Source organism: Gracilinanus agilis, chromosome 1, assembly GCF_016433145.1.
Source record: "Gracilinanus agilis isolate LMUSP501 chromosome 1, AgileGrace, whole genome shotgun sequence".
Taxonomy (NCBI): Eukaryota; Metazoa; Chordata; class Mammalia; order Didelphimorphia; family Didelphidae; genus Gracilinanus; species Gracilinanus agilis.
The window spans coordinates 752782432-752807132 of NC_058130.1; the positions used below are offsets into that span (position 1 = coordinate 752782432).

The 24701-nt window shown below is 47.6% G+C and overlaps 1 protein-coding gene across 1 annotated transcript in view; it reads right to left on the minus strand.

Annotated features, from left to right (window-relative positions):
- Positions 1 to 24701, minus strand: part of HIP1R (huntingtin interacting protein 1 related) — a 76503-nt gene that overhangs the window by 24137 nt on the left and 27665 nt on the right. The window contains exons 2-4 of the mRNA XM_044673214.1: positions 6150 to 6213; positions 3763 to 3905; positions 3458 to 3514 (exon numbers count right to left, since the gene is read on the minus strand). Of these exons, the coding sequence (XP_044529149.1) occupies positions 3458 to 3514; positions 3763 to 3905; positions 6150 to 6213 (264 nt within the window). The remainder of the gene's footprint in view (positions 1 to 3457; positions 3515 to 3762; positions 3906 to 6149; positions 6214 to 24701) is intronic.

The window sequence follows — 24701 nt, forward strand, 5'->3', positions numbered from 1 at the left end:
CTGACCTTCCCTGTTCTGAGCCCCCTCCCAGCTCTGACCTTCCCTGTTCTGAGCCCCCTCCCAGCCCTGACCTTCCCTGTTCTGAGCCCCCTCCCAGCTCTGGCATCCCCTGTCCTAAGGCCCCTCCTGGCCCTGCTCTCCTACATCCCAAGCTCCATTGGGCTCCTGCTCTGCCAGTCCGGGCAGTTCTGGATGACCTGCTCCCCTCCTCTTGGGAACAGAAGGCCCCTGTAATGCTGTTTGCTCTCTCCCGAGGATGCCGCCTCTCCTTTGGCCGCCCATCATCAGCCTCACCCCAGAAACACGTGGGAGGAGAGTGCGGTCCCCGGGAGCCGGGCCAGCTGGGGGTGGGACGCCTTATTAAGAATGCTGTCTCGGCGGACTCCTGACGGACACAGGCCAGCCTCGCAGGTCCCGTGGGTGCTCCAAGCCCCTCCAAGGGGTTCGCAGCCCAATCCCCATGATTCCTGGCCGGCTCCTGGCCGGGCCTCGAGCCTACAGCAGTGCGTGTTTGTTCTCTTCTAAACTAAAGAAAGGCACACCCATTCCTGGGCTATGACATTCCATCAGCCCGGGGGACCCTCCCAGCTTGAACCACAACTCACTATTCAGCTGTTCCATAACCCCATCCCAGGCTGAGCCACCACACATTACAGGAACACAGATCTAGGGGTGGAAGCCACCTCTGAGGCTGTCTTCTCCAGCCTTCCCATTTTACAGATGAGAAAATGGGGGCCTAAAGAGACAACAGGACCAAAAGTGAAGGCCAAAGAGACGGTCAGCATCAGAGAGGTGATTCGAACTCAGGTCCTCAGATTATAAGCCAGGGCTCTTTCCACCATACCAGTTAGGTTAAGAAAAAGGCCGCTTCATCAAGGTAGGAGATTGTTCTTCCTCCCTGGGATTAGAAGGGACTTGGGAATCCGAGTGTGGGAATAGGGCAGGGCTCCATAAATCTGCTTTGGGGCTGGGGGCTGGTTCCCCCAAAACAAAGGAATCGGATGCATCCATCAAGGAAAGAAAGCCGGAAAACTAGCCCACCTACCCACTGTACCTACTGACTACTGATAGACTAGGATGATATTCAAATCAGATTTTGGCACCTTGGATAAAGCACTGGGCCTGGAATCAGGAAACCCTGGGTTTCCTGGGTCTGAATTTAGTTGCAGACATTTCTGAGCTGAGTGACCCTGGGCAAGTCACTGAACCTGTTTGCCTCAGTTTCCTCATCTGTAAGATGAGTATAACAATAAAGCTGTGTGACCTCCCAGATCAAATGAGATACCAATTAGAAAGCCTTTAACACAGTGCCTGGCACCTAAGAAGCGCTCTATAAATGTTAGCTGTTGTTCCTTTTGACTTCTTTTTTCCCAGAGATGACTCACTGGATAGGGGAGGGGAGGAATAAATTCAGAGATGAAGATGATGTGAAAATAAAAGATAGCCAATGGAAAAAGGAAATGCTTGTTGAATGAATGAATGAATGAATGAATGAATGAATGAATAAAGCAGACAGAATCTGTTTTTTCCTTTTTTAAATATATTTTTACTTGTTTTGTTAAATATTTCCCAATTATGTATAATAAATATTTAAACATTCATTTAAAAAAAAAACAACTCTTAACTTCTGTCCTAGAAACCATACTGTGTTTTGGTTCTAAGGCAAAAGAGCGAAAAGGGCTAGGCAATTGGGGGGTAAGTGACTTGCCCAGGGTCACACAGCTAGGGAGTGTCTAGAACCAGATTTGAACCCAGGTTTGGCTCTCTATCCACTGAGCCACCTCACTGCCCCCTTTAACATTCATTTTTTTAAAACCGTGAGTTCAAAATTCTCTCCCTGCCTCTCGTTGAGAAGCCAAAGCAAATGTAATCCGGATAAAACTTCACAGGAAGTACTGGGCACCTCCGGGATGCAAGTCAAGAAGGCCTCGGTTCAAGCTTCACCTCAGACCCACACTGTCTGTGTGACCCTGGGCAAGTCATTTCACTGTAACTAGGTGAATCTGTGGATAGAGCTTTGGGCCTGAATTCAGGAAGATTTGAGTTCAAATCTGACCTCAAACTGTTATTAGCTATGTGACCCAGGATAAGTCATTTAACCTGTCTGCCTCAGTTCCCTCATTTTTAAAATAAGAGTATTCACTTCCCAGGGTTTTCATGAGGCTCAAATGAGATACTATTTCTAGAACTAAAGGTGGTTTTTTGGGGGCTAATATTTTTAAATTTTGCTAATATTAATTTAATTTTGCTAATATTAATCTTTTTAATCTTGATATTATTTTTGCTAATATTAATATTATTTTGCTAATAAAATTGGCTGATATTAATATTATTATTACTACTGGCAACAATGAGTCTTTTTTTGAAAACCTTTACTTTATATCTTAAAATTGATACTAATGACCAATTCCAAGGCAGAAGGGCTTGGATTAAGTGACTTGTCCAGGGTCACATTATTAGGAACTCAGGACCTTCCCGCCTTCAGGTCTGGCCCTCTATCCCCTGAGCCACCCAGCTGCCCCAAACTTTGAGTCTTAAATAGATGGGCCCGGGGAGTGATGGATCTGAGAGTTCAGGGTCTCCCTGGCAGAATAGGAGCTCCCTGAGAGCTGGCGCTGTTTCATTTTTGTCCTCTTAGGATCTCTAGGAGGCACAGTGGACAGAGCACTAGGCCTGCAGTCTGGAAAACTCCTCTTCCTGGGTTCAAATCTGGCCTTCGACACTTCCTAGCCGTGTGACCCTGGGCAAGTCACTTGACCCGGTTGGCCTCAGTTTTCTCATCTGTAAAATGAGCTGGAGAAGAAGAAGACGGCATTCCACTCCAGTATGGCTGCCAAGAAACCCCCAGAGGGGGTCACAAAGAGTCAGACACAACTGAAATGACTGAACAACAGCAGACTCTGAGGTCTGTTTCCAATCTAAAACTATGACCCCATATGGATGAGTTTGGTTTGGATTAAGGAAAAAAACAACCAAGTTTTGGGGGTTTGCAGAGCCCTTCAAAGCCAATTACTTTACCCTTATTTGGCAGATGAAGAAACTTCACACAGGCGATGTGGCACACTCAGAGTCACGGCTTGGAGAGGATTTGAACTCGGGTTTCCTGACTCCCGGTTCGGCCCTCTCTCCTAGTCCTCGAACCCTCAACAGTGCCTCGCGGCTTGCCAAAGGCTCCGTTTTACCTGAATATCACACCAACCTCTATGGAGAGGTAGTTCAGGTTTTTATTATCCCCATTTCACAGATGAAGAAAACTGAGGGTCAGAGAGAGGATTTGCCCAGGGGGGACACACAACCAGGAAGGGGAGGCCTCCGGGCTTCCTGAGCCCAAGTCCAGGGCTCTCTCCATTACCCCCATGGCCTCCCTGGGCGTGTCCCCCTGAGGCAGTGATGGCCAACTCGAAAGCCTGGGGGGGGGGGGGGTAAGGAAGGCGCGAGCCCGGCTCTCGACACTCACCCACAGATCTCCGATCTCCCGGATGTTGCTCCGATACCTTTGGCAATCGTGGAGGACCTGGAACAGAGGGGAGGAGAGCGAGGATGGATGGGAGAGAAGGAATCCCGGCAGGGAAGAGGGAAGGGTCCCCGCTGGGCTCCTCCCCGAGCCCCAGCGTCCGGGGCTGCCGCCGCCAGCGGCCATCCCTGCCCGAGAGGCCGTCCCTGCCCAGAGACCAGAGGAGGGTCCTGGGGGAGGGCGAGGAAGGCCCTCCAAAGCCCCGAGTCCCGATGGGGCAGGAAGGGGCCAGCTGGCGCTCTACTCACATTGGGGTGTCCGTCTCGAAGGACCTTGTGCAGAACATGGCAGAACTTCCAGCTGAGGATGGAGCTGCTGGGAAGGGGCAGGCCGATAGCATAGGACCAAAAGGTGAAGGCGCCCTTCTCGTGGTGGGTGCCCAGAATGATACCTTCACAGCGGTCAAGGTCCAGGAGGAACGCGGAAGGGCGATGCACACAGTAGGGCTTAATGAACCTTTTTTTTTTTTTTTTTAATGGGGTTTCCAGGGATTTTCCACCAAAGCCCGGAAGCCCAGTCCTATCTTTGCCAAAGGCACTAAAATCCAGAAAATCTCTAAAGGTACCTAAGCCAACCCCCTTGTTATAAAGAAGAAGAAACCGATGACCAGAGAGGGCAGCAAGCCCAAGTACCAGCTTCTTTGTGGCGCCCTTCCTAACTCCCCTGTATTTAGGCTCTGCGGGCAGCTAGGTGGCAGGTGGAAGGGCACCGGGCCTGGGGACAGGAAGACCCAAGTTCCAATCCATCCTCTGACACTCATTAGCTGTTCGACCCTGGGCAAGGCACTCAGCCTCTGTTTTCCTCAATTCCTCATCTCTAAAATAGCATTATTCTCCCAGGGTGGTTGTAAGGATCAAATGAGACATCTGTAAAGCACTCAGCAGAGTGGCTGGCACAGAGTAGGTGCATAATAAATGCTTATTTCCTTCTTTTTGTATTTATTTTCTTTATGTTATTTTTTTTACATGCTTATTCAGTCATTTGTTATCTCCCCTGTTAGAAATTTCTTGAGGGTGGGAATGGTTTCATTTTCCACATTTGTGTCCCCAGTTCCTGGCATAATGTCTGGAACATTGATTAAGTGACTTGCCTAAGGTCACACTGCCAGTAAGTGCTAGAAGTGGGCCTAGAACCCAGGTCCAATAACTGCAAATGCATAGTTTCCCACTATACCACATTTTTCTTTCAACAAGAAGGCATTATGGGTGTCAGTGAATTAGAGGTCTCTTATAGCTCTAAGTCATGGAATCCAGGGGCAGCTGGGTAGCACAATGGTTAGTGTCAGACCTGAAGATGGGAAGGTCCTAGGTTCAAATCTGACCTCTGACATCCCCTAACTGTGTGACCCTGGACAAGTCATTTAACCTCAGTTACTCAGTCCAAGGCACTTAACCCAAGTCACATTGTCTACTCTAGACCTTCTGCCTTGGAATCGGTACTTAGTATCGACTTTAAGATATAAAGTAAGGGTTTAAAAAAAAAAAAAAGACTCAACGTTGCCACTAGTAACTGGTTTGCAAGAAGGTAAGGGTTTAAAAAAAAAAAGCCTGGGGGCAGCTGGGTAGCTCAGTGGATTGAGAGTCAGGCCTAGAGACAGGAGGTCCTAGGTTCAAATCTGACCTCAGACACTTCCCAGCTGTGTGACCTTGGGCAAGTCACTTGACCCCCATTGCCTAGCCCTTACTGTTCTTCAGCCTGGGAGCCAATACACAGTATTGACTCCAAGACAAAAGGTAAGGGTTTATTTAAAAAAAAAAAAAAAAAAAAAAAAAAAAAAAAAGCCTGGACTCCAATGAACTCCCCAAGGGGAGAGTGGAAGCAAGTTTAGTGGAAAGATGAGTCTACAGACTCCCCTTGCATGCCCAGAGCTGAGTCAGAAGGCTCATTCTAGCAACTGGGCTGATGAGGTTTCTGGGCTTGGGGAAACAGAACTTTCTGTGGCAAAAAGGAAAGCCCAAAGGAGATGGGGAAAGAACTTGGAACAGGAGAAAAGAGGCTAGATTTGAGGTCAAAGGATCTCCTTTCAAATCCTCCCTGTAGCGATTATTAGTTGTGTGACTTCAGGCAAGTTTAACATTCCGAGGCTGAATCCATTTTCCCTTCTATAAAATGACAGGGGTGAGGGGCAGCTAGGTGGCTTGGTCAATAGAGAGCCAGGCCTGGACCTGAGTTCAAATCTTTTATCAGACACTTCCCATTTGTGTGACCCTGGGCAAGTCACTTACCCACCCATTGCCTAGCCCTTACTGCTGCTCTGCCTTGTTAATGATACTCAGTATAGATTCTAAGTCAGAAAGCAAGGGTTTTAAAAAAGATGACATGAGTGGACAAGATGACTTCCTAGGTTTCTGCTGGATCCAAGCCTAGAATCTATGATGGCTGGGTTTAATGGAAAGCAGGTAAACCAATGCCTGATCTGGCCCCAAGTCTCAATAAGTGAAAAACCTCATCAGATTCCTGAGAGAATGGATGTCCCTTTGGGTGAGTTTTCATTCATCCCTTGACTTCAACTCTAGTACAATATCTTACTCCCAAGTCAAGGAAGGAGGAATCCTGGTGACATTCTCTCCCTTTCCCCCCACTCCAACCTCCCTTCCAAAAAGGGATCCAGAGCAGAGACTTTTGAGAAGGATACGGCGAGCATGCTTTTCCTTCACTGGAGCTTCCTGGGTGTTGATGGCTTTGCTTATGCTGATCGCCTAGGAAAGAGAGAAGAGCAGAGGTCAGAGCCCTGTCCAGGATGGCCATTCTTCCTACCATCACATCACTGTCATTTTTATAAGGTTTGCAAAGTACTGTATTTGTTTTATCTTATTTTCCTCAGAATGGCCCTGAGAGGAAGACTATTGTGAGAACCATTTTATAAATGAAAAACAAAGAGCTGAGGCTAAGAGAGATTAGTGATTTACCCAGGATCTGAGAAGTCTGAGATGGAATTCAAACCCAGACCTTCCTAATCTGGAGGCCAGCACTCATTCATATTTCTAGGCTGCCTAGTTTGCCCACAAAGGGAATCATCTGAATCAGCTGAAAAAAAGAAATTAAATTTCTTCTTCCAACTAAACATCAGATTATGGATGGAGCTAGGAGGGAAATGTCAATATTCTGGACAAATGGGACCTGACGTAGTCTTTCTACAGTGATATGGCACCATAGTGCACAGAGCATCAGGCCCAGAGTCAGGAACACTCATCTTCCTGAGTTCAAATTTGACCTCAGACATTTTCTAGCTGAGTAATCCTAGGCAAATTACTTCACACAGTTTGTCTTATTTTCCTCATCTGTCAAGTGAGCTAGAGAAGGATATGGCAAACTAGTTGTGTGTGTGTGACCCTGGGCAAGTCACTTCACCCTGTTTTTGCCTCTCTTTCCTCATCTGTCAAATGAGATGGAAAAGGAAATGGCAAACTAGCTGTGTGACCCTGGGCAAGTCCCTTCATCCCTGTTTGCCTCAGTTTCCTCATCTGTCAAGTGAGCTGGAGAAAGATATGGCAGACCACTCCAATATCTTTGCCAAGAAAATCCCAAATGGGGTCACAAAGAGTCAGACATGACTGAAAAACCGACTGAACGACATCCAAGCAGTCTCTTCACCTAAATAATGTCAAATTTAATTCTCTGCTCTGGGTTCTTCTCCCCTTGGTCTTCCATTGACACAAAGACAGACGCAGACACACCCCAGAGCCTCCAGAAAGCAGATAAGGTCCCGGAGAGAACTGGAAAAGGTGGGAGCTATAGATGACTAAGGAATGCCCTACGGTTCTGAAATCCACACATCCTACTCTCCCCAATAAGGGCTAAGCACATCACAAAAGGCTCCTCTTCTTCTCCGCCTCACCCCCAGGAAGGCAGGGAGTCAGCTTGTTGTTGTTTCTACTGAAACAGATGGCTCAGTGTCACACCCCAGTGATAACTGGTCTCCACCCCAGAGGCCAAACCACCTCTCTACCCAGCCTCTAAGAGCTCACAGCTGCTACTCCTTCCTCTTTATCGCCCCCATCTCTCACTTGAATGGCTGTGGCCCTCCCAGGAAACCAAGCCATCCGTGGCCCCACAAGTCTCCCCCAGCAAGAGAAAACCACAGAGCCAGCCTCCACCAAGAGGTTCAAGAAGGCTCCAGCTGCACTCGGGGTCTCATGGAAGAAGGAAATCTCACAAGGCACAATCACTATAGAGAAGGCAAGCTGGAGGCCAGCCAAGATTGTTTTCTTTTCTTTTTTTTTCTTGAACCTTTTCTTGATTATACTATTATGGGGGCCTTCCGGTATGGAAACTCTTAACTGATATAGATGGGCAACTTGCCCATGTCATGACAACTTGGCCATCTGTATCAGGGAAGAATTTCCACACCAGGAGTCCCATCTATGCCTTAGTCTCAGGGAGTCCTTTGTGGATGAGAGGCGACTCAGCCAAGGTCACACAGCTAGTATATCTTAGAGGCAAAACTTGAACTCAGGTCTTTCTGACTTTCTGACTCTCTCACAATTTCTCTCCTGGATAAGTCTTTTTTTTGTTTTTGTTTTTTTAAACCCTTTCCTTCCCTCTTGGAGTCAATACAGTGTACTGGCTCCTGGATGGAAGAGTGGTAAGGGTGGGCAATGGGGGTCAAGTGACTTGCCCAGGGTCACACAGCTGGGAAGTGTCTGAGGCCAGATTTGAATCTAGGAGCTCCCGTCTCTAGGCCTGGCTCTCAATCCACTGAGCTACCCAGCTGCCCCCTCTCCTGGATAAGTTTTTTTTTTTTTTTTTTTTTTTTTATTTTAAACCCTTATCTTCTGTGTATTGACTTTATAGGTGGAAGATTGGTAAGGGTAGGCAATGGGGGTCAAATGACTTGCCCAGGGTCACACAGCTGGGAAGTGTCTGAGGCTGGATTTGAACCTAGGACCTCCCATCTCTAGGCCTGACTCTCAATACACTGAACTACCCAGCTGCCCCCTCTCCTGGATAAGTTTTAAAGTACGGAAAAGTCTTTTTTTACCAAGAGGATCATGGGATTTTGAGTTGGAAGGAAACTTAGAGGTGAATTCCTCTAAACTTCTCATTTGGAAGATAAAGAATCTGAGGCCTAAAAAGGAGAAAAAATTAAAAAAAAAATTTTTTTAAACCCTCATCTTCTGTCTTAGAAAATCTATACTGTATATTGGTTCTAAAGCAGAAGAGTGGTAAGGGCTAGGCAATGGCAGTTAAGTGACTTGCCCAAGGTCACACAGGTAGGAAGTGTCTGAGGTCAAATTTGAACCTGGGCCACCCGACTCCAGGCCTGGCTCTCTATCTACTGTTCCAGAATTCATGATCTTTTCTCCTTAAATCTCTCGCCATCTCCCCAACTTCCCTGCTCCAGTCAGGGACACTCCTATCCTGCCAGTCTCACCCAGGTCCCTAATTAGTTTCCTAATTTAATCCCCAAATTTAAGTCTCCATCTACCCCCCTAGCACATAGTAGGTACATCCATGCTTTTTGTACTGAACTAAATAATGTGAAAGAGCTAAAGGAAAGGCTCAATCGCCTATCGGTACACTTGTCAGAGACCAAGGATCGAAACCTAAAAACCATAGAGACCATAGAAACAAAACTTAGTGAAGGGTTTCCCAAGAAACGAAACTTATGTTAGGAATAGAAACTTATCCAGCTTCATCCGGGATAGGCGTGGCGAGACCAATGGCCTGAAACCATTGGAAAATTCCTTACCCCAGCCCTAGAAGCATATAAACCCACTCCCTGCACTCAATAAACGAGCCTTGTCACAATTAAGACTGATTTGTCTTTATTGCGCCTCGGTTCCCTTCTCTCCCCCTATGGTTCTTCCAGGTGGCTGACTCACGGGTCTCTCGCGGTTGTATCCGGCTGGATCCGGATATCTGGCGCCCAACGCGTGGCTCGACGAACGCAGCTTACCGGACGACTGAGAGGCATCCCGCGGCCGCGGACTTAAGCAGGGTAGAGGCTGAACAGACAGCCTTGAGGCAGGGTAAGTCGTCCCATCCCCCATAGGCATTCAGGCTGCAATTTGGAGTGAATACCCCAGAATGAGTGTGTGTGTGACTGGTATGACAAGGGTTTCGGTACTCTGATCGTTCCCTTGATCTGTTTATCCGTTTCCATACCTCCGCGAGGAGATTGGCGAGAACGTGGGGAAGTGATTGTTACCACAGCGTGAATGAAAAATGGGGAAAACACTCTCAAAGGAAGCCCTATATGTTAAGGAACTTAAAGATAGCCTCAGGGAGAGAAGCATTAGGGTAAAAAAGAAAAATTTGTTTAAGACCACCGGATCCTTTTGAGAGGACTTCGGGGAAAAGGGGATGGAGCCCTGAGCAAGCTCCCACCCCTACTCAAAATTAAGCATTAGGGCACTGGGCCCTTCTTAGAAGGACACCAGGAAAAGCATATTTTTCTCTAGGACTAAACGGCAAATTTAAAAGTGACCAGAAATTTTCCTCTCTGCCCCCCTTTTTAGAAGCGGCTGGCTACTTTGCTTCAGCTAGAAAAACCAGTTTTGTCATAGTTTTTTTCTTTCTCCCTTGGAAGGAGCCCAATTGGTGATGGCCACAGACAATGTAAAAAGTTTTAGCAATTTTCACTTAGCTATATCAATCTTTCCAGCAATGTGGCATACCTGGAATTATTCAGGCAGGTATCAGAATCCCACTTCACAGAAAAGTGAAGAAGCAAAAGTGTATTTATTTTAGGATACTTATTGAAGCATGAAGAAAGGTAATTAAGAAACAAAATTCATCATATGTCAGCCAGCTCCTTCTTAAGAATTAACCCTTTTCTGACTCATTCTTTTTCACAGATTTCTTTAGTCATGGAGATATGAATTGTAACAATTGATCTTTTGCCAGGATGAAAAGAAAAATCTAGCTTATATAATTTATGTTTTATATTTGTCAGAGTGTGTGTGATATGCCCGGGAAATGTGTCCATGATCTGTCTGTGTGTTACATGTTGTTTGTCTGTGATCACAATGGGAGGGTTACAGGTTGGGAAAAATAAATCTCTCTCTCTTCTTCATTCATTCCGGAAGAATGGGGAAGACAGACGGAGGTGTTAGAGAAATTCAGAAAATAACATTGTAATTTCTGAATGTCTTTAACTCTAAGATAATTTAATTGGTCAAAAGAAATCTTATTCTCTGCTCTTATTAAGGCAAGAGTTAAACAAACTAATCTGTCAAACATTTCCCCTTCCATTTCTCACTGGCCATGAGAAAGGGAACATGGAAATCAAAAGACAGAAAAAGGGACAAATTTGATCCCATCACCAAATTCTATCAACAGGTTAAGTACTGAGACATATATCTAATGAAAATTACAAAAGATTCTAGAATGCAATCTAAGAAAAACTTATTGAGAGAGAAAGCAATGATTCTTAGTTGTGTACAGAAGTATAGAAGTGCAACTTAACTTTCCTAGCTAGCAAAAAATAAATAAAAACCATCAGTCTTGCTCAGTGCTTAACCCAGAGTGAAAAAGCTTCTTTAAACAACCATGAGTTCAACCTAACATTAATCAAACTGATGTTATTGAAAAATTTAACTTAAAGATTATTAGAACAATGCAATTGGCTTACATTTCAAAATTAGATCCCTTTAGACAGAGACTGGTCCATGAGAAAATTATTTGTTGAGAGCGAATCATTCACGCCGCCCCAGTTCAGCAGGAAGTAGCTATGAGAAGCTAAAAATCGTCGCCCATTCTCCCCCAAACTCATGGACCTTTCTCTACCCATTAGAGTATATATTTGCTAAGGAACTGAATAGGTACTGATGGTATTGTGTAAATTCATTGACTACTAGTTAAAAATGGAATTTCTGTTAAATTTAAGAATGCACAAAACTTATATTGAAAAGCTATCTATTAGGATTTGCACTGTAGGAATGATCAGACTTACCAGAAATGCTTATCAAACTGAATTTAGGGAAAACATATGAACATGTAAAATTGTTACTCTAAGACCTGTACCATCATATTAAGTAATAGGTAAAAATATAATTAACATTAGGGTTTCAAATTTTGGTAATTCAAAAATAATATTTTTGCATTAGGAATCTAGTATATTATGAATATAAAAAATTTGGACAGCATTGTAATTTATTAGGATATAAAATTATTTTAAAAGCATGTGCAATGTATTAGAAGAAATTCATGATCTAAGGAATAACATGCAATTTGTTTAAAGAAAAAATATTATTATGGGTAAGAATAAACATGTAGAATAGCTTCATGTGAACAGACTCAGAGAGGTACAGTGACCAATCAAGTGTGACTTGCCAGCTTAGCTCTGTAAAGTGAAAAAATGAACAAGAAGCTAATAGCAACTTTATAACATCAATAATGATTGTGCAAAAATTCAGGTTTCCCTAATTCACCACAATTGGAGCATAAATTTAAAATAAAAAGGGAAACTGCAGATATTATAGAGAATAAAAGACAGTTAATACAAAGGAAATATGGTTTGGAAATTTATAAAGCAAATAACATATATTGTGACAACTTAAAATTAAGCCTTAAGACAAAAGGGAGATTTTACTCCACAATTAGAAGTATTTTTCATGTAAGAATTGATTTTAAGGGTTGAGGATTGCTAATGATTTTTGATATGGTACAATGTAATTTATTTATTGTGGTAACAGAAAAAAAAGTTGTAATGTTAGAGAACTTATTCCAGAATTTAATTTGGGATATTTCAAATGAGATGTTCTTTTAATGTATGTGCTATCAGAACTAGCAGCACGTAATCATGATACACAAGAAGTATTTAAAGTGGTTAATCTATGCATGGGTTTTAATAATACAGGTTCTAAGAATTTGGTAATTTTCAAAAGATGGAGTTTCTAATGGATAAATAAATAATAGGTGTGAATTCTAGTGCAAAATAGACCCAAAAAATGATGAATCAGAATAATCTTGATGGTATTTGATCAGCTATGTAGCAATGTTTTAAAGTAAAAGGAAACTAAACTGGAGATTCTATTACAGCCCTGTTTTATATTTACTATGAAGCTACTCAATCCAGCACTCCTGTTCCTTAATTCAGGTTTTGTGACTAAAGTGTGAGATGTTAATTATTACCAAAATATGTAAGAATAACTGAGTGATCAGTCTTGTAGGGATATGAGGAAATGTTTTCCCTGTTTGTTTTTTGTGACAAGTCCCATAATCAGCACATGAGGCAAATTGTACAATTAAAGTTTCCATTTCCCCAAACAACCTATTAGGTAGATAATTGGAAATTATCAAATTGTTAGGGAACATGCTTTGAGAAGTAGATGAAGTTAGTGATAGATGACTTGTAGCTTGCAGCTTTAGTTTACCACAATTGAAGTATTAGATCTTGAGCTTGGAAATATAACCCAAAACTTTCTGGATTTCCTCCAGAATCTGGGAGATAAAGAAATTTATTTGTAAAATAATAATTCAAGTATTTATTGAAGTCCTATTAATGTGAGCTTTGCAAAAGGATATTTTGTAACAGAAACATCACTTGTCAACTCTGCAAACAACTTAGGAATCAAACTTCCTAGAAGGATCAATTCTTATCCAAGAATGATTTCTGGAGATGAAGTATGTTGGCAAAGATACCCAAATGTTAAGGTTTAATATCAGTTTCTCTTGTACTAAATTTTCTTGTGTTACTCTTTTGCCTGAACCCCATCTAGGGATTAACCCCCCGCGGCCTTCTCCCCGGCCACCTATGGCAAATGGACGTCACCCACGTCCCTTCTTTCGCTAAACTTAAGTACATCCATGTTTCCATCGACACGTTTAACGGTTTTCTTTTTGCATCTGCACAGCCTGGCGAAGCCACCAGGCATGTTATCAAGCATATGTTCCTTGCTATGTCCATGATGGGAAAGCCCCTCTCCCTCAAAACAGATAATGGCCCCGGCTATACCAGCCAGGCCTTCAAACAATTCTGTTCTCAGTTAGGCATAAAACATGTTACAGGAATTCCCTACAACCCACAAGGACAAGGCATTGTTGAACGAGCAAATCAAACCCTTAAGAACACCCTTTTTAAACTCAAGTCCCAAGAAACCCTTTACCCATTGTGTGGCAATCAGACCCTGCTTCTTGCACATGCCCTTTTTGTTCTTAACTTCCTCACACTGGATGCAGAGGGGCTTTCCGCTGTCTCGACCTCCTTTTTTTGAAAGAGGGCGGACTATGCGCAGCCCTGAAAGAAGAATGTTGTTTTTACGCCTACCATACCTGCATTGTAAGGGAATCTATGGCAAAATTACGAGAACGCCTTGCCCTAAGAAAAAGGGAGGCCGAGGCTCGGGAAGGATGGTTTAACAATCTCCTAAAAGGTTCCCCTTGGCTTTCCACCCTGATCCCCACCGTTTTAGCCCCCCTTTTTATCTTCCTTTTAGTCCTTACCTTTGGCCCTTGGGCTTTCCAACGCCTGACCGGATTTATTAAAATGAAAATTGACTCAGCCCTCACTAAGTACCCTATGGTCCAATACCATCACATAGAAATAACAGACACTGAACGGCCACACATCTTGCCTGACAGTGACCATCTCCGTTTCACCGGCAGGGCGGTAACCCAATGACGGGATTAGCACAGGTCCTTGACCCTTGATGGCCAAGTAACTCCCCCTGTGTAGCCTAAGACAGGGGCCGTCGCTGCGGTCCTGGCAAAATCGCCTCTTTAAAAGAAAAGAAAGGGGGAATTGTCAGAGACCAAGGATCGAAACCTAAAAACCATAGAGACCATAGAAACAAAACTTAGTGAAGGGTTTCCCAAGAAACGAAACTTATGTTAGGAATAGAAACTTATCCAGCTTCATCCGGGATAGGCGTGGCGAGACCAATGGCCTGAAACCATTGGAAAATTCCTTACCCCAGCCCTAGAAGCATATAAACCCACTCCCTGCACTCAATAAACGAGCCTTGTCACAATTAAGACTGATTTGTCTTTATTGCGCCTCGGTTCCCTTCTCTCCCCCTATGGTTCTTCCAGGTGGCTGACTCACGGGTCTCTCGCGGTTGTATCCGGCTGGATCCGGATATACACTGACGCTCCATCCCCCAATATTTTAACCAAATCCATCAGTCAATAAACATTTATTAAGTATCTACCAAGCTCCAAGCACTGGCCTAAGCCCTGGAGATGCAAAAGGAGGCAGAAGAAGCTCCCTTAAGGAGCGCAGAGTCTAGGGAGGTCAGAGGGAGGAGAGGAGGAGGGAAAAAAGCCTTCCGGAGAAATGCTGGGAATGGCTTATTCATGAGTCAATGTTTATTGACTTAAGTCAGCACACGTGTAGTGGACAGAGTACCAGGTTTGGAGTCCAGAAGACTTGAGTTCAAATCCCACTTCAGGCCCTGTAAGACAACGGTAGGTGTAACTCGCCTCCCTGGGCCTGAGCTCCCTCCTCACAAAATGAGAGGGTGACACTCGAGAGCCCTCTCAATTGCCTTCGTCCTCTCAGCGCCTAATCATCGGAGAGCCTGGAGATCCCACCTTGGAGGTCAGCCCCAGAAACCTTTCAAACACTAGGAAACGCCTTCCCTGACCGCATGCATTAGATGTTCTTTACCTGCTAGGGACCAGGGACAGAGACTTTTAACTTTCTTCTCCCTTACAGAAGCTAAATGTGAAAAAAGTAGTTCAATTCTGGCTAAATAAATAGGTCAGAGGGCCACGCTGCCTCTCTGCAGGATAGAGAGGGAGGGACAGAGGGGAGAAGGGAGGGGGAGAGACAGAGACACAGAGAGGGGAGGGAGAGTCAGAGAGAGAGGGAGAGATGGAAGAGAGGAGGAAGAGGGAGGGAAAGAGGGAGACAGAGAGAGAGCCAGAGAGAGAGGGACACAGAAAGAGAGAGGAAGGAGAGGGAGGGAGGGAGAAAGAAAAAAGAAGACAGAGAGAGAGGGAGTGAAAGAGAGAAAGAAGGAAAGAAAGAGAAAAAGAGGAAGGAAGGAAGGAAGGAAGGAAGGAAAGAAGGAAGGAAGGAAGGAAAGAAGGGAGGGAGGAAGGAAGGAAGGAAAGAAGGGAGGGAGGAAGGGAGAGAGGGAAGAAGGAAGGGAGGGAGGAAAGGGAGGAAGGAAAGATGGGAGAAGGGGAAAAAAGGGAGGAAGAAAGAGAGAAAGAAACTGAAGTTCAAGTTGATGAAATATCTTAGAATTGCAGATGTAGTGACCTTGGGGGCTATCTAGTCTAACTTTCCCATTTTACAAATGAAAAAACTGAGCCCCAAGAGGTCCTGTGACTTGTCCCTCTCCGCGTGCCCCCATTTCCCACCCCCACCCCCCCACATAGTTTGTATAGCTCAGAAAGTTCTATGAGAGCAGACCACGACTGAGGGGCTGTCAGACAAGCCGGATGGCTTCTATGGGTCCAGGCTCCAGCCAGAGACAAGCATCAGCCAAATACCTCCCCAGACAGAGGCACAGCCATGGCTCCCATGAACAGGAAACACGGTTTGCAGGGACAGGTCAGCCTCCACTTATCACAGCGGGATCGGAACGAGGGGGCTCGGGCTGCTGCAGAGAGGGGGGACGAGGGAGGGATGCACCGAGGAGCCCAGTTTTGGTTTCTTTTTCTATCACAGCCCAAAGGTCAGCAGTTATACACACAGCCGATGCAGGTGGAGGACAGCAAGAGGACTCCAAGTCCTGGGCCTGGCCCGGCCTCATCCTCTCCAAGTGGGGAGAGAGGAAGGGGGACAGTGTGGTTGAAGGGTCTGGCAGGCATGGAGAGATCCGTATCCAGGGCCAACGACAAGTCAGATGCTGGTTAGTCACAAAGAAAGCATCCATTCATCCTACCTGTCTCTAAGAGTGTGGCCTCATTTTCTAGAAATGGACCGGCCTGGTTGACTTGATCTAATCAGGCCTGTGAGACAGCCCGAGGGATGATGGATGATGGGCCCAGAGGCCTTCTCGGCAAGGCCCATGTTGTGGGATGAAGCCACACGTACCCCCTGGAGCTGCCAAATCTCACCCAATTCACTGCCTCAACATCTCTCTGATGCCAGGGAGCCCCGGGCCAGTCCCTCATCACCTGGTCCATTTCAAAAGCCTCCTGATTGGCCTCCTTATGTCCAGCCTCTTCAGTCCCTCCTCCATGCCCACAGCTGCCAAACTGGTTTTCTTAAAAGTTCTGACTATGAGTCACTCCCCTGCTCCGTGAGCTCCAGTGCTCCCTACTCCCTTGGGGATCAAATACAAACTCTCCTGTGTAGATCTTAAAGTCTTGTCACAAGCTGGTCTTGGTTCATTTTCCCAGGCTTCTTACATGCTTACTTATGCCTCCCTACATACAAGAGCAGAAGACCACTTCTGAAGTTGGAATCAACAAAGATTTGGGTTCAAATCCCACTTTTGGCATTTACTAGCTGGTTGATAAAGGGCAAGTAAATCACTTAAGCTTCTATGGAAACCTCAGTTTCCTCCCATGTAAAATAGGAATACCGATACCTACAGCTCCTAACTCAGAAGGTTGCAGTGAAAATCAAATGAGATGGGGGCAGCTGGGTGGTTCAGTGGATCAAGAGTCAGGCCTAGAGATGGGAGGTCCTGGCTTCAGACACTTCCTAGCTGGGTGTCCCTGGGCAAGTCACTTGACCCCCATTGCTTAGCTCTTACCACTCTTCTGCCTTGGAGCCAATACACAGTATTGATTCTAGGATGAAAGGGGAGGGTTTGTTTTTTTTAAAACCCTCACCTTCCATCTTGGAGTCAATACTGGGTATTGGCTTCAAGGCAGAAGAGTGGTAAGAGCTAAGCAATGGGGGTCAAGTGACTGGCCCAGGGTCACCCAGCTGGGAAGTGTCTGAGGCCAGATTTGAACTTAGGACTTCCCGTCTCTAGGCCTGGTTCTCCATCCACTGAGCCACCCAGCTGCCTGCAAGGTGAGGGTTTTAAAAGAAAAAAACAAAACAAAACAAAAACAAATGAGATGATGTATGCCATAGCAATGGTAGCTATGATTATTAGGGAGAATTATCCTGAGCAGCATCCAAGGCTCTCCCCTCTTTCAAAACCAACTCAGAGACTTACACAGAAGACAGAGAACCGTGGAAGATGGTCAGAGGCGGAGGGTGGGGAGAAGAATTAAATTTGGAGTTACAGAAGGAAACTCAGAGGTCATCCTGGCAAATCCCCTTCTTTTCCAGAGAAGGAAAATGGGGCCTAAAGGTCACGCAAACGGCCAGTGCCAGAGCCAGGATTGGCAGGCCCTTTGACCCTGAATGCCGGGCTCTTCCCACGCCACTCTGCTGACCACGGCACAGCCCTCTCTGCTCAGGCCCTCCCAACACCAGCTCCCGGTCCCTCTGACCTCCTTTCACACAGGCACCCATTGTGCCCCTGATTCATTGAGATTCCAAGATCTGAGGCTGCAACTCAACTGTATAAATCACTGGAAGCCTTGCTCTTCTCTCCCTCCAGGGCGCCACTGTGCACCCACCGAGTCTCAGGAGAAGCCAGCTTCTCCCGGACGCCCCTCAAAACAGGCGGTCTTTTCAGTCCTGTGTACTGAAATGGGGGGCCCTCATTTAACTGGAGGACTGAATACTGATGTGACTGGAAGGATCTGGGCTGCTTCGGGGGAGATTTCTCAAAGGGCTCGAGCATCCTTGGCCCAAGGGAACCCGGGGGATCTTTGGAATATGGTCCTCCGGGCAGCTGGGTAGCTCAGTGGAGTGAGAGTCAGACCTAGAGATGGGAGGTCCTAGGTTCAAATCCGGCCTCAGCCACTTCCCAGCTGTGTGACCCTGGGCAAGTCACTTGACCCCCATTGCCCACCCTTACCAATCTTCCACCTATGAGACAATACACCAAAGTACAAGGGTTTAAAAAAAAAAAAAAAAAAAAAAAAGGAACATGGTCCTCCTCGAAAGCAGCCCGGCTCAACTACTTGTATTGGGAAACATGAATGCACTAAAAGGGGCGCCCCCTTGGCTCCCTTGCAAGCACTTGGGTTTACAAGACATCAAGTGTAGAATAAGCGTATGGGGCTTGGAGTCAGGAAGATCTGAGTTCAAATCTGGATTCAGATAGAAGCTGTGTGACCCTAGGCAAGTCACCACCTCTGTCTGCCTCAGTTTCCTCATCTGTAATATGACAATAACAGCATCTACCTTGCAGGGTTACTGTGAGGATCAGATGAGACAATAATTATAAAGCATCAACTCTTAGTAAGCAGTACATAGGCTAGTTATTATTATATAATATATTCATATACATTATATCATATAATATATAATTATTATAATAATTACCAATTATATTATCAATGAATTTCAATTAATTAATTATATTATTAGCATGATGCATTATGATGTATAATAAAGATAATAATTATTATTATTATTAATTAGTCTCAAGGCCTTAGGGTGGTGCAGTGGATAGAGGGTTGGGCCCGGAGTATGGAAGATTCCTTTCCCCAAGTTCAAATCGAGCCTGAGACACCTCCTAACTGTGTGACCTTGGGCAAGTCACTTAACCCTTTTGGCCTCCGTTTCTTAATCTGTAAAATGAGCTGTCGATGGAAATGGCAAATCAGTATCTTTGCCAGGAAAACCCCAAAAGGGATCACAAAGAGTCAGACGTGAGTGAGAACTGCCTGAACAACAAGTAAAAGCAGGTGGATTTCCTGGGGATGCTCTTGTCCTGAAAAATGGGATGGCCAGAACCGGCTCCAGTCCTTCCCGGGTGCTCTGACCAGGGCGAAGGGCCTGGAACTATCTCCCGGCCGGTCCTGGCATCCACGATGCTCTTCACGCAGCCCAGCCGGCATCCGCTCTCTCGGCTGCGCGGCACTCCGGTGACTCATGCTGCCGTCCGTGGCCATCTCGCCCGTTTAAAGGTCTCCACCAGCTCCCAAACATCCTCCGTCTACACCGCTTCTGCTGACACCAACAGGGCAGGACACCAGAGCGCTGACGATCTCCATCTGGATCCCTGACCCTTGGACTCCAGACGTGGAAGGAGGAATTCCTTCGAGACAGAACTGGGAGGGGAGGCTCACAGAGGTCACTTAGGTCCGCTGCCTCCCTTTGGAGAAGAGAAGACAGAGGTCCGGGAAAGTCTGATGATTTGCTCGAGGTGACAGAAGGAGAAAGCATCAGAGGCAGGACTTGAACTCGGGACTCCAAGACTATTGCTCTTTCCATAATACTACCATGTCAGGCTGAAAAGAGCCTGGACGTGAAGGCAGGAAGACCTGGGTTCAAGTTTCAGCCTTGGACATCCAAGTGACATTCCCAAAGCATTCACTTTAGTCAAGTCGATAAGTATTGATTAAATACTTTATATATTATTGGGTGGGCAGCTAGGTGGTGCAGTGGATAGAGCATCAGGCCTGGAGCCAGGAGGACCTGGGTTCAAATCGGATCTTGGCCCTTGACAAGTCACTGCCTGATTGCCTAGCCTTTGCCGCTCTTCTAAGGTTAAAAATAAATAAATAAATAAGACTGGACACTAAGAGGAGCACTTAGGTAGCCCAGTGGCTAGAGAGTCCGGCCTGGAGTTGGAAGAACCTGAGTTTAAATCTGATCTCAGGCACTTCCTGGCTGCGAGACTCTGGACGAGTCACTTCCAGGGCAGAGGGAAGGAGTTCTTAGATTTCAGGACCAAATAGAGTGTTCGGCGGGCCCGATACCCTCCGAAGCCCATGAAGTCCCAGCTCGACGGCTCCTTCCCCGCGCGGCCTTGGAGCCATCGCAGCCCCCGGTGTGCAATGACGGGTCTGGAGGAGGCGGCCTTTCCAGCCCCCTCCGAGCCTCCGGTCTGGCCTCCTGTCTGCCTGGAGCTCCGAAGGCCGACCTCATGGCGGAGGGTCAGCCACGGGAGGGTCCCGGACCAGCTCAGGGGGGCAGAGGAAGCAGCCACGGCGCCCGCAGGGCATCCCCGCCAAGGCTCGCCGGCCTCTCGGGCACCATCTCCAGCCATGAGAAGCGCCCGGCCTCTCCCCAGGGGCCCCCATCCCAGGTCCCTCGAGAGCAGGGGAGGAGGGGGCCGGAGGGGGCGCCCCACCTCCCCTTCTTCTCTAGGGCCCTCCCTTGGCTCGGCCGGGCAGAAGGCAGGACCCAGCAGAGCCCGGCGCCTCGGGAAGGACGTGCCTGTGTGTGTGTCGGAGGAGACGGCCTGGACGCCTGCCCTGCTCGGCCGCCCCCGGCAAACACAGCCCCGTTGTGTGCCGGGCAGGCAGATGTCTCGGCCCAGGAGGGCGGCCGTGAGGGAAGCGGGGCTCCGGCTTCCCCAGGCACAGGAAGCCGCACACAAGGAGCCTCAGTCCCCGGGCATAGTAGGGGCTTGTTGTGGCTCACAGGGCCCCGCTGTTGGCGCCGGCCCGGCCCGGCCAAACCTTGTCCCGGGAGAAGACGGGCAGGGCAGGGCCGCTTCGGGGAAACGGGGGCAGGACAGAGGCCGGGCCGGCCCTCCCCGCCCAGGCCCGGCTCTACCTGCGGCCCCAGGAGAGAGCGAGAGGGAAGCCCCCGAGCCGAGGCGGAAGCAGGCCTTTCCCCTCCTGGGGCCCGACGGGTCCCTCCCTACAGCGGGGGAGGCGGAAGGCTGTCCTCGAAGGCCTCCGAAGGCTCCCTCCAGCGCCAAATCCACGACGCCGCGCCCGGGACGAGTCCCTTCGTGTGTCCAAAGCCTTCACTTTGTTCTCTCTAAAAGGGCTGAGTTCGGACCTCTAAGGGCCCCCCATCATCCCATCTGAATTTGCTTTGGGTTCCTCCCTTACCCTGAGAGAGGAGGGGATGGATGAGAAAGCCCCATCCACTCCGAGCAGCACTTATTAAGCGCCTGCTGCATACCAGACACTGTGGGAGGCGACAGAAATACATGAAAGCCAGGACCCGGCCCAGCAATCTAACCACTGCAGCAGCCGGCGGACTCCTCGCTGGATATGTAGGGGGCAAACTCACGTGTTTATAGTTATGCACGTAAAATAGAAAAATACATCCATGTAATAAACACACATAAACATTTAGATATACACACGATGAACAAATAGAAATAAATATAGACAAATATATAAACATACACACAATATATGAATATATAAAACCAGACATAAATCAATACAAATATATACAAACATAAATACACACCATATAAATAAATATATACAAATAAATACATCTACATGCATATAAATAAATGTATGAATATATACGGATACGGGAAGCCTTCCGTGACCTCCCGGCTCACACACGTAGAGCCCCAACTCCAGAGCTGGGAACGTTTCTAGCCCAAACTCTTCATTTTACGGATGAGGCCGAGGCCGGGAGGGGTCATCGGTACTAAGCCGCGGCAGGATTTGAACCCTCGCCGTCCGTCGACAAATGCTTTGCTCGGATGTAAGCTTGCCGAGGGCAGGAGTGTCGGGTTTTAGATTGTTAATTATTAATTCTATATTCTATTTATATTCTATTCTATACCTTCTTGAGGGCCTCCCACAGGGGAAGCGCTTCATAAACGTTTGTGGAATCGTATTAAGTCGGTCAGTCAGGCCGGCTGACCCCGACATGCTTCGATTTACTTCCTCATGGTCTTCTCTCTTGCCGCCAAGCCTATATCCTTCGCGAGTTCCCCCCCCCCAACCTTCTGTTGCTTTCTGGTTCTGAATGTCGAGTCGAGTCATTACTGCCGCCATGCCGGGAAGGGGCAGGTCAGGTGAGTCATCTCAGGAGTCCACTCGCCCTTCTGGTAAATCAAACCATAAATGCCTCTCCTGGGTGTCTTTCTTTTAGAATGGGAGGCCCTTCAGGCCTAGAGACTGGAGGTCCTGGGTTCAAATTTGGATTCGGACTTGTGGGACTCTGTGGGAGCCACTTATAACCTCTGTGGCCCAGCCCTGGTACCAACACACAGTATTGATACTAAGATCAAAGGTCAGGGATAAAAAAAAAATGAATTTAAGGTCCTTCAGGCCTAGAGACGGGAGGTCCTGGGTTCAAATCTGGCCTCAGACACTTCCCAGCTGTGTGACCCTGGGCAAGTCACTTGACCCCCATTGCCTACCCTTACTACTCTTCTGCTGTGGAGCCGATACACAGCATTGATTCTCAGATGGAAGGAGGGGGTTAAAAAGGAAAAAAGAAGCACGTGCAGTCCTTGAGGCCGAGGACTGTTTCTACTACTGCATCCAGAGTCTTTATTAAGATTCGGCGAGAGTTTACAATAAATGCTTTTTTCTTTTCATTCTGCGATTGATCCACCCCTTGGTCCCTCCGTCCATTCGTTCACACAATGCCCACCTCCCGCCTCGGGGCTTTCCGCTTGCAGGAGGAAGGCGTCTCCCCATTTCTCAAGCGGGAAAACTGAGGCAGGAAGGAGGGACCCGGGAAGCCCAAACGGAACCGTCACCAGACGTCCTTCCTCCACAACTCAGCCTTTGCTTCACTCAGGCTTGACTAACCCTCAGGCCTCCCGGCCTCTCCGAGCGGCCGAGCAGAGTTTTCCAAGGCTCCGGCCACACGTCTCCCCACTGGACACTAAAGGAACGGACGCCTGCTGAGGGCCGGCCGGTCAGAGGTCTGCGGCCGCCTGGCCCACGTTCTCCTTCTCTCCCGCGGATCCCGGGATCCCAAGACTCAGTCTGGGGGTGTCCTTGAGTCCGCCCCTCCCCGTTTTACAGACGAGAAGACTGAGGCACAGAGGGGCGACGTGGGAGCTGGACCGAGAGGCCGTCAGGCCCGTCCCCTCATTTTACAGGGGAGGAGGTGGAAGCGGAGAGAAGTCAGGAGAGCCGGGCGGTCACCCCGCTGGGGAAAGTCTGGGGCGAGACTCAAACTGGGGTCTCCAAGGCCCGTCCTCTCTCCACTCTGCCTCTTAGCCTGCCAAGCTGGGGGACAAACAAAGCGTGTCTGTGCGGGCAGGGGGTGCGAGGAGCCCCCCGAGCCACACAAACATCCTCCTCCGGCCCACAACAGGAACCCAGGCTCCCAGGGGCCCCGGCGCCGACAATGCAACACAGGAAGCCAACCCCGGCGCCGGGACATGCTCGGACCCAAAGGGAACAATTGGGCCATGAAGTCCGGGGCCAGAATCCCCGGCCGGGCTCCCCTTCCACCCGCCACCTCCGGAACAACGCTCGCCCCCACAGTTACTTAATTTATTATGCATTCAATTTAATTAACTGTTCATTAAATAATTTAATAAAGCTTTGACTGCATCTCATTGGATCCCCCCGCCCCCGAGGCCCGACCCCTCGGGACTGGCACGATCACGCTCCCACTCGGCACACCAGGAAAAGGATGCTCCAACGTTTGAAAAAGGACAAACAAGGGGGCAGCTGGGGAGCTCAGTGGATGGAGAGCCAGGCCTGGAGAGGGGAGGTCCTGGGTTCAAATCCGGCCTCAGACACTTCCCAGCTGTGTGACCCTGGGCAAGTCACTTGACCCCCATTGCCCACCCTTACCACTCTTCCATCTATAAGTCAATACACATAGAAAGCTTTATTCCTCCAAGACGGAAGGTGAGGGTTTAAAAAAAAAATAGCCTGTGGCTCCCTATTGCCTTTTAGATCAAAATATTATTATTAAAATTTTTCTTTATTTTATTCAATTCACTTATTTATTCATTCATCCATCTATCTATTTATTGTTTGTTTGTTTATTAGTTATCCAAATCTACACATAGGTTTTCGACTCATGTTGTCCCCCGTCCCCTCCCAGAGCTGACAAGCAATTCCACTGGGTTAGACGAGGCCAAAATATGAAGAATAAAAATAATGACACTAAGATTGTGGCACATGTGACACGTTATGTCCGTAGATCTTCATAGTAACTGGGGAGCTATCGCTATCCTCCTTTTATGGAAAGGAAACAGAGTCTGGGAGATGTTAAGTGAATAGTCTAGTGGGAGTAGTAAAGGCAGGATCTGAAATCAGCTCTTCCCGACTCCAGTTTTGGTGGGGCGTTCGAGGCTCTGCACATTTTGGCGATTTCCGGCCTTCAGGCATGCGACTCCCTTTTAGGCCCTCTAATGTCCAGGCGAGGGGCCTCCAAATGGTTCCCCTCCGGAATGGGCTCTTCTTCTCATGCTCCATTACTGTTTTTTAACCCCCACCTTCTGCTTAGAATCGATACTCTGCACTGGTTCCAAGGCAGAAGAGCCGTAAGGGCTGGGCCATGGGAGGGCCCACAGCTGGGAAGTGTCTGAGGCCAGATTTGAACCCAGGACCTCCCGTCTCTAGGCTGAGTCCACTGACCCCCCGC